Consider the following 17,771-nt stretch of genomic DNA (forward strand, 5'->3'; position numbering starts at 1 on the left):
GAGATTATTGCAGGTGAAGTGAGCTGATCGTTTAACGGATCGGGTCAACGGGCAAGATCAACTGGACAGTGGAATAAAATGCAGGACTCGAAAATCCCATTTGAAAGTTACAAAGAATTGCGAACCCGTCGCATTATATACTGATTCGGATTCCAATTCATCGCCATTGTTTCATCAGAAACTTGACACGGGTGAACGATGACGTCTGAAATGCAAATTGTTGTCTTTCGAAGATCTATCCAACTGCAAAGGTCTGCCCATCTATCAAATATCGCAATTTTATTCAGAGGGCCTTTATTATTTTATCGCATATGCCGCGGGATGAAATCCGATGTATAATTGATGAACCGCTGAGATAGCGAATCACTTAGCAGCCACGTGAAAGATAACCAGCGGACTGCCGTATACGAGCTATGCACAGCGACAGCTCGGCAAAATTGATCTATCCGATTGCTTTAAAAGTCCACCAACGGGATCCATGGGTCAGTCAACTTCCGGTGAAACGTTCGTAGCTGTGCCGATTTAGCTCGCTCAACGGGAGATTATTACTGCCTGCAGCAATCATCGGCAATTATCGTATTTAGCGGAGGGTGCGTAACGTTCAATTAATCATATGAACACACGCGGAAATCTGGATTTTCAATTCAGCCCTTGCGCGGCGTGCGGAAAAGTCTCGCTTTCACGGGATAAACTGCCGAAGGAAAAGTAAAAAAATAGAGCAAAGAAAAAGAAAGTTTCAAGTCCAAGTCGTGGTATGGTCCCTGGTGCGTCGGCATGTTAACTGCACTTAACTGAATGATTATTAATTTCCGACTCGCGAAGCGTTTGCGTAATTAGAAAATTTACAAGCCAGTTCCGCTTTCGTGCGTTCCCTGAGATGTATTTATTGTTTTATCGGCTGTAATTTCGACCCAGTTGCCCCCGCGACCGGAGAAACTGATGCACCAGAAAACGAAGCACTGTCTCGAATTTTCGCCTTAAAGCAATTTGTCCCGAAATACTATTTTATATCCAGGCATTAGCATCTTCGGAGAAACTCTCATTTTATCTTGCGAATACGCCGCCGTCACCTTGGTTCACGGACGAATAACCTTTCGAATATACGAAAAACTTTCACGACTCGCGGCAGAACGGGACTAAGTTAAAAAAATACAAAAATGCAGTTTCAAAGGTGATCCAGAGACTGCCGCGGTGAATCTTTCGATTGTCATCAACGTGATATTAATTTCATCCTGAATTTGAGTAAACTGGGACAAGTACCCACGCATAAAGCCTGCGCGTAATTTATATACAACTGGTCTTGCGGTATGCAAGCGTAACATCGCATGACGCACGGCAATTATGCAGCAAGTCGTACTTATAAACCACCCAAGTGTACGTTACATACATTCTACAGAGTGCGTGCAGGTATCAATATTTTCCGATGTTGTTAAATCGATCTTGAATACGCGTTTATTCGATAATCAATCATCAAGCCGCCTGCGCACGTATCTCTAATCAACAAAGGCCTTCCGAGTAAGCTCTAGCGAGAATCGTACCAATAATAATCATTACCGCGTGAATGTAGATTAGAACGTGGAAGAATTGACAGTTGTAGGTTGAAGACATACGCTGGCCTGCAGAAGAAACACCTAACGGAATTACGTAAGATCAGCTGTTCGACTTGGCGTATATATACCAACAGAACCAGTAAGAGTATATTTAGAAGAACCTTGAGCAGTACGTATAGGCATAAGTGTACGCGCAACGTGAAACGAAATTTTTACAGCTGTCGTAAAATTTGAAAACACACGAAATCGAATCGTTCGAATAATTTTCAAACTCAATTTTAGTTCTTATTAATAGACACAACCCGTTCCATTACATATTAATCAAAAAATAAACCTTGAGGTATAAATAGCCATGAAAATGACATTTTTACTATGACGTAACGAAAGACAGGAAAAAATTCTTCCAATTACTTAATATCACTAGCGATTAGCATGTCCGCTGCATCTACACGGTAAATTTCCATCGACCGTCCGATAGTATGATGGTTAAAAATAAAAAAAAAATAAAAACAGGACTTTCGTAGAACAAAAAACTCGGATCTGATCGTACTGTGAATCCGACAAAGTATAACGAATTGGAATTGTTTTGCCAGGAAGAAATACGTACAGCTATGCTCCACCAAATCCGCCGCAGTGATGTCAGTCTGCACAAACATCGTCATCCCTACATTTGGCTTGTGGTTACGCACGACACGCCGATACACCAAAAGCGCGAATTACAGGTAGAGGTATCCGCGATACGTGGTTGTATCGAAAGTGCAGACTGTTGGGTATCGCGGCAAAAGTAACGTGCGACTGCTCACGGGCAACGCAGACGAGACTCGAGTCCCTCAAGTCGTGCCACTCCGACTCCCGCGGCTTATAAGGAGCGGCTCTGACGGCTCGGAACGCGACGCTGGCCACCGGAAAACTGTCGCAAAATGCTGCAGAGGTGGCAGGTACTTCGGTTTGTCACAACAGTATTTTTCGATGCAACATTCTTTATTTACCTACCTGTACACCTTCAACTGCCAGGCAGTGAGGAAACAGGCAAAATAGATTTTTTCCTCATTGGAAATTGCGTCGCCCGGTATTGAGGACGGATATTTTATATTTAACGTAGTTGTGGAATGATCAATGCGAAATTAAGACTGTCGTTGATAATTTTTTATTTGCATCCAGACGCAGTCTGTTATAAAAGATTAAATGACAATGATAATGGAATTGAAATGCGCACGAAGATAAGCATTTTTCATGCAACGAACGAGTTTGTGCGGACCTATTAACAATAAATCCAATTCAATGTTTGCAGGAATAAATATTTCTATTCCTGATTGTGGACGCTTTGTATTGTTAATATGGAAATTGTGCTGGGATTGTAGTAGATAGAATAAATATGTAAACACTGTTGTAGGAAGCAAAAATTAGTCAACATGTATTTATCGAGACGTAAGAAAAAAAAAAAATAACTACGAAAAAGGCCTTACCGTACGAAGTAAGTGTACCATCCAAATTAATGTGTATGTACAATTTTAGAACAAACACTGTGTCTATAATGCTTGATAGTGCTATGTGATTTAGGAGTAATAGTTGTGAGTTTTTTTGTTTTATTTTTTTAAATACCGTCTCGTCAGTGTTCAGCAGGAAAACAAAACGGAAATTATAATACTATGCAAAATTAGTTCTAAGAATAACCTACGTTTATTGCTTAAAACTTAGGTTTGAAACATCATTTAATCATGTACAAAATTCTAGGAATGTAAACGAGGATGATAACAATAATAAATTAGAATAATACGAGTAAATAAATCGAGGTTCAATACACACATAACACAAGAGACAGATATACCCTCTCATATATCTACCTATATTAATTCAGATCACAACAACACAAAACAAGCCAATGCAAAGAACAAAATAGTAAAGGTACAGTTCTAAAAATAAATGGTTTCGAAAAAAAAACAGTACAATAATTCGTACCACTACTTAAATTCAGTTTTCAAAAAAAAAGAAAAACCGAGTATAAAGAGCGGACAATAAACCTTGTCAGGTAATACTCGTATAAAGTTAGGACCTACTCAATTTAGAATTCAATGAACTCAAATGAGAGATCAGCGACCGGTTTAAGAATGTACATAATCACGCCCATTGCTCACATTCGTTAGCTGACTAAGAATAGATTCAGCGTGGATGATACACATAGATGTATAAATTATATGCCGATATCCGCGGAGCGAGTAAATACTATAGTTTAGCTTAGACGGGGCACGTTACGAATCGGTATTTTACAAGAGAAATAGGAATACAAGACCGCTAAGGGCGGTTACCAGTAAGGCAGTTGCGTACGATAGCAGTGTGAACGGGAAGGGTGTGCGGGAGCGAAGCTTCAGACTCGGGTTCTCATTCTGTATCTGATTTTGATACTTACTGCGAATCTGCTTCGTGTTCCTTTCCCCTCTCAACGCCCCTCCCGCCGCCTCCAGAACTGCGCGTAAACACCTTATGTTTTCCTTGCAGGTAGACTCTACTTCAGCCTGAAATGAAACGATATATTTATAATTGAAAACAACTATTACATGTCAAGTGCAGGGTGATGCGGGACATGACGGAAGTTTTGTTCTTTTTTTTTATGCGAAATGAGGCGGAAATGAAAGCAATTAAACTAATTTTTATCATGTTTATTCAGTCTGTATTCAACTCACAGTAGTAACATTCAGTTTATGCATGTTTTATCAAATCTATCAACCTACGATCTGTGAATGAAAAGTTCGTATATGTACACAACCTAGGCTGAGGCTAGAATTCAAAATTTTTAGTTTTCTTGTTGTTGATATTTTTCTTGAAACTGTACTGCTTTTGAACAGTTTGTCGCAAATTACACGTGAAATAATAAAAATGAAATAAAATCTTGCAAATTTAGATGAAAGTTCAAGTCAAGAGGTAAAAGAAATGAAACTACTTTCAATCTCGATACGTCATTCGGATTACTTGCCCCGAGTATTTAGGACTTCAAGTAATTCAACAGCCGTTTTTCTTTACAAGTTTATGCAAGTTTTTAGTAAATCTTAAAAGCTGCTGATAGAAGGAATAGTGCAGATGATAGTGATATAGTTATCGGTAAACTCATCGACGTGCCTAATGATCACGTTTATATCAAGCCCGACTGAAAGTATGTACCACAAAATTTCGGAACCTCGCAAGCTAATTAACGCACACTTATAATCAAACATTTGTCGAGGTTTTCAATTTTCAATATTGAATTTTTCTCCTTTTTTTACAGCTTAGATACATGCACGGCATTCAAACACACTTAATAATTTATAAACAGATCTTGTTTCGACGTTTTTTCCAGGTTGGTTGATATTTAATTCATCATCCACTGCATTACAACAACCTTCAAAGAACAACCTTGAAGTGACAGTTTAAAGTGCATGATTCTATTATCCTTTGAGAACCAGTCTTTGCGCCACAATTTCATTTCCGGAAGCTGCTAATAACTATTCTAAAGCCATGCCTAGCGTCAAATACGCAGCATGCAACTACTTACAAAAGTCAAAGCTATTCAAGCAAATAAATTTTGTCGTGAAGTCAGTACTTAAAGGTAATCGTTTTAAACATACTGATAGCTACAGTGGTGAAAAATAGAAACTAAATTGAGTATTCCAAGAAATTTTATTGGTTTATTACCAGTTAGTGATTAAAGTTTGTTTTTGAAATGAAACACAAGCCAGGAACCTACCTTAGTATTATTTAAGGCATTTTTTGGCGAGCCACTGATATTGCAATCACGGTATACCAGCGCCTTGCCATGCAAATCCTTTAGTAGCGAATTCGTATAATCCGAATACATGACTCTAATGCCTACGTCGACAAAAGCTTCTCAGTTTTAGTATCTCACCAGCGGAATGAATAGCACGCGGTAAAATCTTCGAGCATACTTTGACCACGACTGTTTTAACTTTGCAAATCAATAAAAACTTTAAAGCAATTGAAAGAAAACTCCATATGGAAGATAGAAATTTGCGCAGTGAAGAACTCGTATACATATTCACGACGATACGTACGCAGTCGTCGTCGAGCAAAAGGGTGCGTGTTGGTCGCGACAACAACCCTTCAGAAAGAACAAGCTGTGACTGCGATTTTTCAACCAGACTACGAAGATCCTCTATGTCGCTGTCGCTATCCTCGTTCGTTACTCCGAGTCCCTGTAAAAATAAAGTAAAATGTTTATTATTTCACTGTTGGTGTGGAAATACATGACATTAATTTTTTATCCAAGTATTTGGTAATTAAATTGTACACGTTGTGGTTGGATCGGTTTCTGCCATGCCAGCGATTACGTAATGAATTTCTAGAGAAAATACGATTGGTAACCGTGGCTGGGACACGGATGAATCGTTCCTCGACAAATGTCCCTAATGGAGCTAAATTGAGCTTGTGATTATTATGACAGACTAAATGGAATGTCTGATAAATATAAGTACTGAGGTATGGCACCAAACAGACAACCAATGTGTGTGTAAAATTTTATTGCCGTATTTTAGTGAGTAAAATATACTCATTATTGATAGTAAATGTATATATAGGTATATATGTATATAGATATTTATAAGATCTGTACCAATTTTCAATTGTATAACGCATTTATATATATTATGCAAATAAAATAATCAGTCGAGACTAGGTATGTACCAACGTAATTATGCATTCACAGTTGACGATATCACAGAAAAAATATTGATATCTGATCTAGAACAATCAATAAGAAGAGACGTACATGCTGCTTGCGTTTCCTCGGCAAAGGCGGCGAGACATCTCTGCGTGCGCTCAAGCTCGAAGCACAATCGGATTGACTGTCAAGAAAGTTTCTGTAGTCATCGCCGAATTCGAGAAGACGACGGGCTGCTTCAGAGTCAGGCGCCTCACTGTAGGGCTCGCTCATGTACTTTTCCTAAAAATAATTTACGCCAATGTTGAGCATTTTCATAATCATCTTCGAGTAAAAAGCAATCAAAATAACGTGAGGCAACCGTTCGTACAGACAAACTCAACCGTCAGATACATCTGACTTACCTGATAGTTATCCCAAGCCTGTTCCGAGAACGAGTTGTTGCTGAAGCTGTTCTTTTCTACATCGCTGTCGACGTTTATTTGCGGAATACTCAGATCGGTACTGAAGAGTACAGTGTCTATGAGGTTTCCCTTGAGTGCAGAAATCGGCAGCCTGGCGGTCGGGCAAGGTTCGTCCTCAGTCTCCGAGGTCGACTCGTCTCTCCTGTGATAATTGGATCTGGCTGGCGGGGCCGGATCGCTGACCGTATTTCTCTCTAATGACAATTGCTGACGAGCTGTTGAACCCGAAAACGAACCAGACTTGACGAGAGTTGTTGGGCGGCCATAGCCGTCACGCGCAACAACACGAGCTCCACGAATCGCGCCACTCTTACGCGAAGAACGCTGCTGGTTTGAACATCCGTCACTCCCCGCTGAATGATGATTCACGTTCATGCTGTCCGAACCAGATTCACTTTTGCGACCCTGTTGGATCATCACATAATTTCGCCGATAAGTAATTAAGATTTTTTCAGAGTACCGATTTGGTAGCTAGAAATAGCGCCACTATTTTAATTTCTCACCAAATGCTTTTTGCGCAGCTTGATCTTCTTCCTACGTAAGGAACTGTTCTTGGTCGCACTTCCATCCAAACCAATCATCGTTTCTTCCAGCAGCGTTGATGACGAATTATTGAACGCGGCGCTCGAACCACTGAAATGAAAAATATCGCAACTTTAGGTATCTGATTAGACGACTAGCGAGGAAATCAGTTTTTCATGAGCGTAAAAAACCAGGAAAATCCCCTCACCTGGCATCCAAAGAACCAGATTTCATCGGCGGCGAAGCGACAAGCTGATGCAGAGCTGATTCAGAGATGGAAAATTGTGATATCTGATCTTTGCTTCCTTCGAGGATTCCGCCATTACCAATTTGGGATATGCAAGAAACGCTCCAGGGTCGCGGGCCGTTTGATTTTCGTTTTATACGCATGACAACCTTCGGTGTGCTTGAGTCGGTTAGCAAGTATTGCTTATCGTTGACGGGAGTTTTGTCGTAGTCGGTTACAACCTCCTGCGAAATGGACTGCGATACGCAATCCAAACTGCCAACAAATTGTCGATAGGTTGCCACGCTGCTCTGCAGATCCTCCGATGATTGCGATTGCTTGTCAACGTCCGATTCTCCCGTCGTGCATTCGCCACTCGCATCACAGCTGTCCAACGCCTGAAAGTGAAGTGTAATAAAAGCGAATGAATAAAATTGCTGTAAAAACTATCGACTAATGTCTCGACGCGGAAAGTCAAGATTCTTGTCTCACCTGAGACATGGACTTTTCCTCGTTCGGTAGAATGACGTTGAGTTTGAGCCACTCCTTGATGCGGGCATACTTGGCACGAGTGCTAGCCATGTTCAGTCCTTGCTGATTGAACATCAGCGGAGGAAAGATCCTCGTGCCTTTGCCCGCCTTTCCATCAGGCGACATATCCTCTCTGACGAGATCCTCAGCCTGGCTAACCAGTCTTCTGATGCACTCTTTGTTGTTCATCATATCGTCCTCGCTGTCCTTTCCCAGTTCGTCGTCTTCTTCAAAGTGGGCCTGATCTCCGTTGCAAAACGTCGCGTTCCCGTTAACGTCGTTCGACATAGCACGAATCATCGTTCTCTCCTCCACACGGGCCTCCTCTCCAAAATCCAGACGAACAACGACGTTGGTCTTTCTTTGCTCCGAGGTGAGATGTGGCTCCGTTGACCGCGGCTGAGGCGTGTAGGTCCACTCCTCCTCCGAAGAATCATCAGCCACCGGCGACTGGTTGTCAGCGCCACGGCAGTCGACCTCCGAGTCGGTGTCCAAGTGCTTGAAGTAGAAGGTAGCACAGTTCTTCGATTTCCTATCGGACCTGAAAGTTGATCAAGCGATTGTTATAACTTTGCCGAACGTCGAAGCGAAGGTGACTTTCTTATGCCAATCAATAGGCTTGGCATTACTTCCACGAATATTTCTTAAAGATAATTCACTGTTCTCTCACAGAAACGTAATATATACTGATTAAAAGTGCCATATCTGCAACGAAAGCGAATTGCTTTTTCACCTAGGTGACAGAAAAAAATTATTATCCGCACCTCGTAGTTTAAGCAACTTGCTCTGTGGGGCGTAGTCGAAAGTTGACTAATAGATATCTGGTTTTGAGCTTCGTTACCGGTAGTGTTAGCAAAATATATAAGCAATTTAAAATATCGATATAACTTGTTTTTGCCCGTTGTCATAAATTACAAGCATGTCGACTGAGGCCGTCCGGAGATCATTTATGAACTTTGGGATGTTTTTTTTCTTTTGACAGAAGTCTATTTGTTCACGTGTTCAAATACGTTGAGGCTCCTTCTCCGACTTTTCAGTCAAGATAAGCGATAAACTACCGTTGCGCATTTCTAATAGAGAATAAAAAAGATTATAACTCAAACTATTCCCAATCAATATGTCTCTCATGATCTTAACGTGCCACGAATTGCTGAAATATTCCACAAGTGAAAAGTAGTTTGATCATGAATAGTTAGAAACGTTTTTTCGAACAGACAAAAATCGTGCAAATTTTCAATCTGATCTAATAATCTTGCATTGTTTCGAGTACACCCACACATTTTTCTGTAGTGAAACTGAATGCCAGAAATAAACAGAATATTTATCACTCACTTTCGGTTTGATATTATAAAAAAAAAAAACTACGACTGTGTTACAACATACCCAGAAATCATAAACTTTAACAAATACAAGCGGCACAAAAACTCGGATACTATTCGGTTGAAAGTGGAAAACTGTATGCGTCCAGATCTAAGTATAGACCTGCGGCTACCAACGATCAAGATATTTGTGCGAATGGAACATGGCGCACAACTAAACACTCTTATCTCGACAGTATATATGACTCGTTACAGATAATTTTGTAGCCGACAGTCGGAGGTATTTTCCCTACCATCTCTGCCTATACGCTGAAAACCTGGCCCCAATAACACTACCAACATCAATTCGGTCTTATCTGTACACAAGGTTACCTTTCGTAATCGCCAGAAATGGACAAAATGCCCAGGTTCGAGGGCTCATTAGTCTAGAGTCTATTTCCGTTGTGTCGCGGTGTAAAAATCTACATGGAAATTTTTGCCTCGCGCAATGTTCCATCATTCGTTTTGAGATGTAACCCAATTTCCCGCAATGGAGTGCATTGCAATTAGATACAAACCAGCTGTCGGACTCAATTACGATTTAACACTAATTCGATAACAAATTTCAAATCCCAGCTTCCTTAAACTCGTATCGATCGTCTCGAAAGGGTCTTCGCCTGGTAAGCCAGTTATCACGCAGCAAGTGTACATTCGTTAGATTGCAATGTCCGCAGCGATACTTACGTATTGAAAAATGCCGACTCGGCCATGGCTCGGCGACGTCTTGGGCTATCGTCTTCCATGCTCATTGGAATCTGGGAAGACGAGAGGTTGACACCGTTGACGATGCGTCTGGCGCCATCCACTTCATCGCACAGATCTCGAATCGGGTTCGCTGACGTGGGAGCGACAACTGGAGTCGGAGGCATATCGTCTCGTTCTTCTTCACTGGCACCACTTTCCTCGATGTCGCCGTCCTCGCCGCGGTCTCCTAACTCCACCGAAACTGCACGCCCGCCAACGATATCCAAATCTTCCGGATAATCGACCGTCGGCCTCGTGTCCATTACACAGAGCTGATACAGCTCATCCTGTCCAAAGAACGACGGTATAAGCATCTTTCGTAGATTACATTTACTTTTTCTGACACGCTGGCATGGGGCGGGAGCCTACAACCTGAATTTGGACGGAGATCCAGGAGGTCGAGAGAAAAAAAAAAAAAAAAACGAAGTGAAAACAGCGAGGGAGAGAGAAGTAGGAGCGAACGCGTAAGCAGCGTGGCGTGGCGTGGCTGCAACGGCAACTGAACATGTATCGAATCGCTTGTTACATGGGATATACGGCTTACAGACAAGAAAAACATAGGAACGGAAAATGTATGACAAACGTAACGCGACACGCTTGCATGAGGGAATAAAATGGCATTCTGCTTTTTAGACACCGGGATTCCCGTCGAGAAAGAATACAATATACCGGTCCAGCGAAGGCCAACGATTCCCGAATGGACTAACGACGTACAAGAAGAAGTTCGGCAATCGCACGCCATTGACCATGCCGCTTCGCTGCGAGTACATGTATATGTGTACAACCACGCTTACCAAAATTGCTTGAAAATTTTCAACACGTATGTGGATTACCGAATTTATCAGCTACAATTTGAATACGCGCACTTGTACACGCGGCATCGTCATTGAGCAAATTTACGAGACACAGCGACTGTCCTTGTACGGTTTTACCTGTAGGCAGGCTCCTGTAATAACCGAAACTCGCAAATATACAAGGTGACCCAGACCTATTTACCCTGTGAAAATCTGCGAATGAAACTTTTTTTCATTTTTCATAGGAAATTTGTCGTTTGCGCATTACGGCCGTTCGAAACTCGCCAATCCGATAGCATCCGAAGGCTACATAGTCCTAAGTCACCCTGTATATAGCAGTTCGCGCTTCAACGGGCGGTGAATTTATATTTGCATATAACGGAAGTCCTTTGTGCAGCACTTAACACTGAAAAATTTCACGGTGAATTGACGAAAATTTTTGCCGGTAAAACATACAACAAGCGTGATGATCGAATAAAATATGTCGTCAAAATGGCAACTTATACATACAGAGTGACCTCTGACTGTTCTTTAAAAATGAACTCTACGCATGCAAAACCAAATACAATATGTACGATGACGCGGCAATAAAGAAGTTATTAAAGAGAGTGAAAAAGAAGCGGCGTTTACAGAACCTGAGCATCGAGTATGTATATGTATAATGTGACCTAGCACAGCTACATTCATTTCCGCACGTACTTCAACGTTATCCGCGAGATAATTCCCGCTGGTTTTGCGGTTGCCGATTCACCGCGACCAGTTCTTACTCATGCGCCATTTTAATATTACGTCAGCATACCTCGTGCCGTTTCGAAGACTAACAATAAATATAACAAAGCTCGCATTAAAAAGCGTCAAAGAGTACTTTTTATGGATTTGACGCCAATATTTTCTCAACACAGAGGCATTGTCCTCTCAATGGATATTTCACACCGGTAATATACCCTGGAATGATGAGACTTCGTTGCGAATATTGTACAATAATAAAAATGACAATTTACCTCGAAGTATGACCCATCGTCGGTTAGCTTGTTATCGGAAAGCGCGTCGCTGTCGGATACGTCCCCCCCTGACAGTCTGCTCTTCCGTGGAAAAGTTGACCGCGTCGACCTTCTCGAGGAGCTTCGCGACTCGCGTGATTGCCGACGACTCAGGCGCGGTTGTTTCGTGACCGGCTCCTCGTCGCTATCACTGCTGCAGCGACAAGACACGGGACTCTGTAAGGCAAAAAAAAAAAAGCTCAGGGTTAATTTCAAGGTGATTTTATTACGGCGAGATTTACTCGACTGAAACGAACAAACACTGGTAAACCAAATCGAATCTTTCGTGAAGGAGTTCGTAATCTAACGAAACTGATAGGAAACAACGCGCTATGTTATAGGGAAAACGATATTCTGTGGTTTTTTCACTTTTTTCTTCACAAAACCACAGAACGTCACTTGTTGGCACTAAGCTTGCGACATTACTTTCAACGATGTAACTCGGGCGTTGACTTTCGTTGAACGGAAAAATATGTATGATAAATTTCACATTACGAAAGAATATAGCGGAAGGGATGTTGTAAATTTCCGTACCGATGGATACTTCATCGATATCGCACCGCAAGAGTGTCAACGTATAATTTTCTAGACGAAGTGACACCGAGCCCGGTTAGTTGGCATTTAAAACCCTAAACCTTGCTCAGCTTGAATGCGACCGGAACACGAACCTCTGCCTTCCACCCCCTCTGCCTGTCCGCTTGCTTGCTCAAACTTTTGCCATTGGTCATTTGAGGCTGAATATCGATCAGCGTCGAGCAATAACTCTTTTCGTGGGAATTATATGTGTAGACTGTGTACATAAAAATAGTCGTCCAAATGATTATAGATAATTAAGGCCGTTGGTGTGGAAGAGTTTTCTTATTATTTCTGGCGATAAGTCGAAAAGATTAGAGTAGCCATAAAATCTAGGGGCTTGGAACACTTGCTAGAAAGCACTGCAGTATGTGAAACAAGAATAAACAATTTTGGGCTTTGAAAAAACTTTTAGAAAACTGTATAGACGCCGACAATTTTCGAATGCAAACACATTTCAACGTACGTAATATAACCGATGAATTTGAATTTTTCTTTTGGAAAACTTCTGACTTTTTATGACAAGCGCAAAGGCCAGTTACGTCCGAGTACACGAGTTTGCACGCCACGTTTCAGCGCGTAAAAATTTGCACATGTATTCGCAAGTTGAGCAACAACTAGTGTGCACTAGACCCTGACGCTGCTATCATGATCGCAACTGATGGTCAATACATGCATGCATGTCTTTTACTACAACACAATAAGATCGGCTAGTGTAATTTGCGAAAAAAATTTACAGCCGTATTGCAAAATTTGACATCCTCGGAGATAATGTATAGAGAAATCTAAATTTGTTTCTTCTCAAAACGTCAAAACTTATAGAGACCCGTCGTCACGTGCAAATAGTACAGCCAACTCGCTCGACCATCTCGTAGCTTAAAGACCCATGGTCAGACCTCCCGTGACGTCGATCCTGGCCTGCAGTTCCCCAAAGAGCAGGTAAGGATCCAAACTTGCCTTCTAGGGCGGTTTCGGCCCACTGCAATGACACGCCTTCGAGGTCATGTTTCGTTGCATCTCACCCGACACATTACAATATTGCTTCAAAGATTAAACTTGATTTAATTACTGGCAGGGTTTACGTGCCTGCACAACTTTCTAACAATTATTTATTTTACGAGGCGTGCTTGTATAATTCCTTTCTCGTAGCTGCAAAATTCTCAACTTACAACAGAATTTTCTGCATCACCCGTTTGTACGCGCCGTTATTACTTATACTTCTTGGAATGGAAATTTCATAGGTTTTCGATTTCTACTCTACAAACATACATACACACGTAGTGAGGAAAAATTAAGCAAGGCCTATCGGAAATCAGACTCACCGGACATTTCATTGCGTGTTCGTGGCCACAGGCCTATTTTTAAATGAGGATGCGTCATTGTTAAAAACAAATTTTCCTATGCTGTATTTTCAGCTCACCCGAATATATAATATGCATGTAAGGTTTCAGAATGAACAGCTTTTGCAGAATCCTTGCACAACTCCCAGTGAAGATCATACACAGAGGTTCAAATGCCTTTCTGGCGAAACTAGGAAATAAAATGAAAATCACAGTTTGTCACTTGATTCTCATTCCTTGCACAATTATAGAGAGCGATACAAGGTGACTGTAAATATTTGAGATGCAAAGCAAGTTTACACTTGAAACGGTTTTGAAGTGGCTGTGCTTGAATATTTTAAGCGAAATGAGAATTAAGTCAATTTTCCCGTCAGTGGTAAGACACAACTCGTTTAGAAGTGCGTCCGAGTGCGTCCTTCATCATCGAATAGCCAATTCAGAAATAAGATGGACGAAGATTGAACGAACAGTGCGTACCTCGTGAATCAATGCTAAGTACCAAACACGATGAGTATGATACATGTATAGGGTACCTACATAATTGGTAAAGGAGACAGCTGACTTCGCGGCTAATGATCAATTATATTGTTTCCAATCGCACGATGGCCGCAGACGTTGGTTTGTTGCGCAAAGACGAAACAAGATAACGCAGAAAGCATGGTGCGTTGGCGGCACGGCGCCGACCTCGTCACGCATCCGTAATCACGCACCCTGCAGATCCACGAACTCTCTCACGCACAAAAAGTGCACGACCAACCCGGGTTGGACTCGGTCCGCTTCGGTAACGTTCGGATCGGTTCTAAAGGTCACTGGCTCCGTCGAAGCGAACGAACGGTTGGACCGATACTGTCCATGGATGAAGACGAGACGCCGGGGACTCGTGAGATGAAACGAAGGGGGGACGCCGATCGCCACGACGACGCGACGCACGTGTCTTCGAGGAGCGATCGCGACTCCGTCGAGGACTGCACGGTATTTTTGGATAAATGCGTTCTTCCGCACCGCCGTACGCACGAGGCGACGGTTTGTCCGAGGTCTCCTGGGTCCCCAAGGCTCGAAATAATACCTCAAGGTTGTCCAGTAATCCGCTCGAGAGAAAGACGCGGAAATAGAAATGAGGCGGGATTCGAGTCAGCGGAAATTTGAAGATCGCACGATATCGGTGGAGGGAGAAAGGAGAAATCTGGTCATCGAAATATTTCATCTCTTGTTCGTTGGGAAGCGGGGGGCCAAAATTTGTGCCGCCGACTTATAAGGCCGCGCAAGAAAGTGGATGCACGCGTTATTCGTGAGCTTAAGGTACACCTTAATATTCATGAAAATTAATTTCTTTCATTTGGTGCATGGAAATATTATCATAAAAGTTAATTTTATGCGCGCCGTGGATGTACAAAATAGATGAGTATACTTAGTGTAATAACGCAGACGGAGAAGTATCGGGACATACGTCATGCAAGCTTGCACGAGGCGTGGCGCACGTTTATCGTATTTGATAGCTAACCGGGCAGTAATCGAATTCAATAAGACCCAGGTATAAGGTAGGCAGGTAGGCAGGTGGGTACGGCTATCGAATTACGTCGAACCGAGGAAAATCGTTAATACCATAACGCTTAGACCTGCAGTGACAGAGACGGAGGGCAAAAAAAAATAAATAAATAAGACGGCGTGCAGTGTAACGTAGGTGAAAACGGACACACGCGCAGAAAGGCGCACGTCGCGTGCGAAGCCTTACAACTAATTATCTGAAATTTAATCCTTATCCCGCAAAGTGTGCAAGGTACATACATACATACGTACATACATATGCGTATCCGCATCGCACGCGGCACAAGCCTGTCAGTTAAGATTTGAAAAAAACGCTTAGCTATACGCACATATAATTCACCCGTTATACTCGGTGTCAATTTTAATCTTACGTAAGACGACGCACCGCGCACACACATGTACGTCAGTGTACGAGTACTCTGGAATAATTGCTTAAAATTAGACCCAAGGCGAGAAGCACTCCCGGTCATCAACAAATACCTAACTACTCTAATGAAAACAATTAGAGATCCAAGATGGCTAAAACGCGGGTTGTTTCCTGACCGCGACGAGTCACGGAGCCTGGACTAGTTTAAGGCTGTTTTAACGCAACACCCGTACCGTAAACGGTACTCAATCATTCGAGGAGAGTAAAGATGCTAAGAACCGAGATTGATTTTCATCGTGCACTGTTGGAAGATTCGTTCAAGAATCCACACGCACACGATCATGCCTCTGAAACTGTGTCCCCAGTTTCATTGGATCGAAGTATCGGATGCCTGTAGACCAACCAAGTGGCGAAAAATTCCCGCATGCAGCGTCTCCGCAACTTCACGAAGATATCTCAAGTATTTCGTGTAGCCGGGCAATGAGGCCGAACCGTATTCTCGAGTCGGGCAAACAGCTGGAACGCCTTGGAGTAACAGATACTCGTGGCAGCTCTGGTGACGAGGGCACCGCGAGTGAACCGAACCTAACCCGATCGAACCGCGATCAGTAGCCTGTCCTCGGGTTCGTAACAACGCGATATACGTACCTAGATCGTAACGCGTGATACCTTCTTGACGCCTGGTGGACGGCGCAAAGTTCGAAAGCCTTGCGAAGCCCCGGCTGACAATTCCCGCTTACGATTAGCTACCTATCGGTCCCCCGTTTATTCGAGACATGTTTATTAGGCTACCGACTGCCGCCAGACACTCGCGATCCAGTTCCAATATCAATCTAATCACGCTTCGAGGTGTAAATTGATTAGTGTAACAGTTGCTCGGCTACAATCCAGTTTCACGTCACGCTTCGGCGTATCCGTTTCCGTGCCTTGTGGGTATAATGAAATATAACGTACGAGGAGCTAATCGACGGCGAACAGCTGCAGCTTCTCCAACACCATCGTCAAGATTTATCACCTACATCGGAGATCTAATCCGGTGTTATTCATTTGTTAAAAACTTGACACGATCTGTGCAGATAGTGTCGTTACCCTTTTGCATTAAAAACTTCTCGTAGCTACTACTTGATTTTTAACAAAAATTACCAGAATGCCATAAACTTCGGACCGTTGCACTACGTCGTTAAGTTTTCAACGCTTATTTCTATTCTCCTGCGTTACAATGATACGTTTCTAGGCTACAGGTCGGCTCTATACTAATTTAACCATACAGGATTTCCAGGTATAGCCGTATCTCAAAATTGCGGTAGAAAATAATAAAATATTTTACTACCGAAATGATGTGAATTCTGCAAATCGTTCACGCACCGTTTCGCACTCTACACCACCAGTTACTACACAATTGCAATGCACTTATGCGTTGACCTTAGGAATCGACTCGCAAGCAACGATCTAAAATCGATGAGAGAATCGTTTCGCTTCTCGTTTACTTGCAACTTCAACAAATTTTCCCATCGCCATTCACCGACAAGTGACATTCGAGTAGAATTAATTTTGCCAAATAGTTAAAGCGAAATACTCGGTGACACAGGATCCGCATCCTCGCCGCATTCCGGGTAGGTACAATTTCTTCGCTTCCCTGTTCAAGTTTCGAGGGGGACAACGGCCACGGTATAAGACTTCAGCCTGGTCGGCCCTTATTATCGTCCATCAAATCTGAATGCCGGGCCACCCGTGGTTCCAATCAGGTTGAGATTGCGAGGGACTCCGCCTTGCTTACAAGCACTTACATCGCGCAGCTCACGGCCATTCTGCTCCGTCACCGGATTTGATGAATTGATTAACTTATTGCGGACGACAAATTTTACGGTTAAAATATCTGCGATCTCGTCGAAAGACACACGCCAAATGGATGGGTACAGCATGAGCAACCGGGGTGAACTTTGCGGTGTCGAGAGGAGGAAGCATTCTTTGGGAATGCGATGCCGCCGGAACCGTTATCTCTCTCGCGATGTGGTGTACAGAGTGAATTATTTCTGTCACTATCCGCTGAGAGGCTGAATAAAAAACTC

The 17,771-nt window shown here is 42.6% G+C and overlaps 1 protein-coding gene and 1 long non-coding RNA gene across 2 annotated transcripts in view; one reads left to right on the forward strand and one right to left on the reverse strand.

Annotated features, from left to right (window-relative positions):
- Positions 1 to 17,771, reverse strand: part of LOC107225470 — a 124,943-nt gene that overhangs the window by 23,530 nt on the left and 83,642 nt on the right. Inside the window, exons 11-19 of the mRNA XM_046737971.1 lie at positions 11,839 to 12,054; positions 9,984 to 10,330; positions 7,903 to 8,482; positions 7,393 to 7,808; positions 7,166 to 7,295; positions 6,603 to 7,067; positions 6,307 to 6,480; positions 5,594 to 5,734; positions 3,958 to 4,063 (exon numbers count right to left, since the gene is read on the reverse strand). Of these exons, the coding sequence (XP_046593927.1) occupies positions 3,958 to 4,063; positions 5,594 to 5,734; positions 6,307 to 6,480; positions 6,603 to 7,067; positions 7,166 to 7,295; positions 7,393 to 7,808; positions 7,903 to 8,482; positions 9,984 to 10,330; positions 11,839 to 12,054 (2,575 nt within the window). The remainder of the gene's footprint in view (positions 1 to 3,957; positions 4,064 to 5,593; positions 5,735 to 6,306; positions 6,481 to 6,602; positions 7,068 to 7,165; positions 7,296 to 7,392; positions 7,809 to 7,902; positions 8,483 to 9,983; positions 10,331 to 11,838; positions 12,055 to 17,771) is intronic.
- On the forward strand, positions 1,412 to 3,572 carry LOC124293828. The gene is made up of 2 exons (XR_006903683.1): positions 1,412 to 1,719; positions 2,144 to 3,572. It is a non-coding gene; the product is annotated as an uncharacterized LOC124293828 (long non-coding RNA).

Source organism: Neodiprion lecontei, chromosome 4 (assembly GCF_021901455.1).
Source record: "Neodiprion lecontei isolate iyNeoLeco1 chromosome 4, iyNeoLeco1.1, whole genome shotgun sequence".
Classification (NCBI taxonomy): Eukaryota; Metazoa; Arthropoda; class Insecta; order Hymenoptera; family Diprionidae; genus Neodiprion; species Neodiprion lecontei.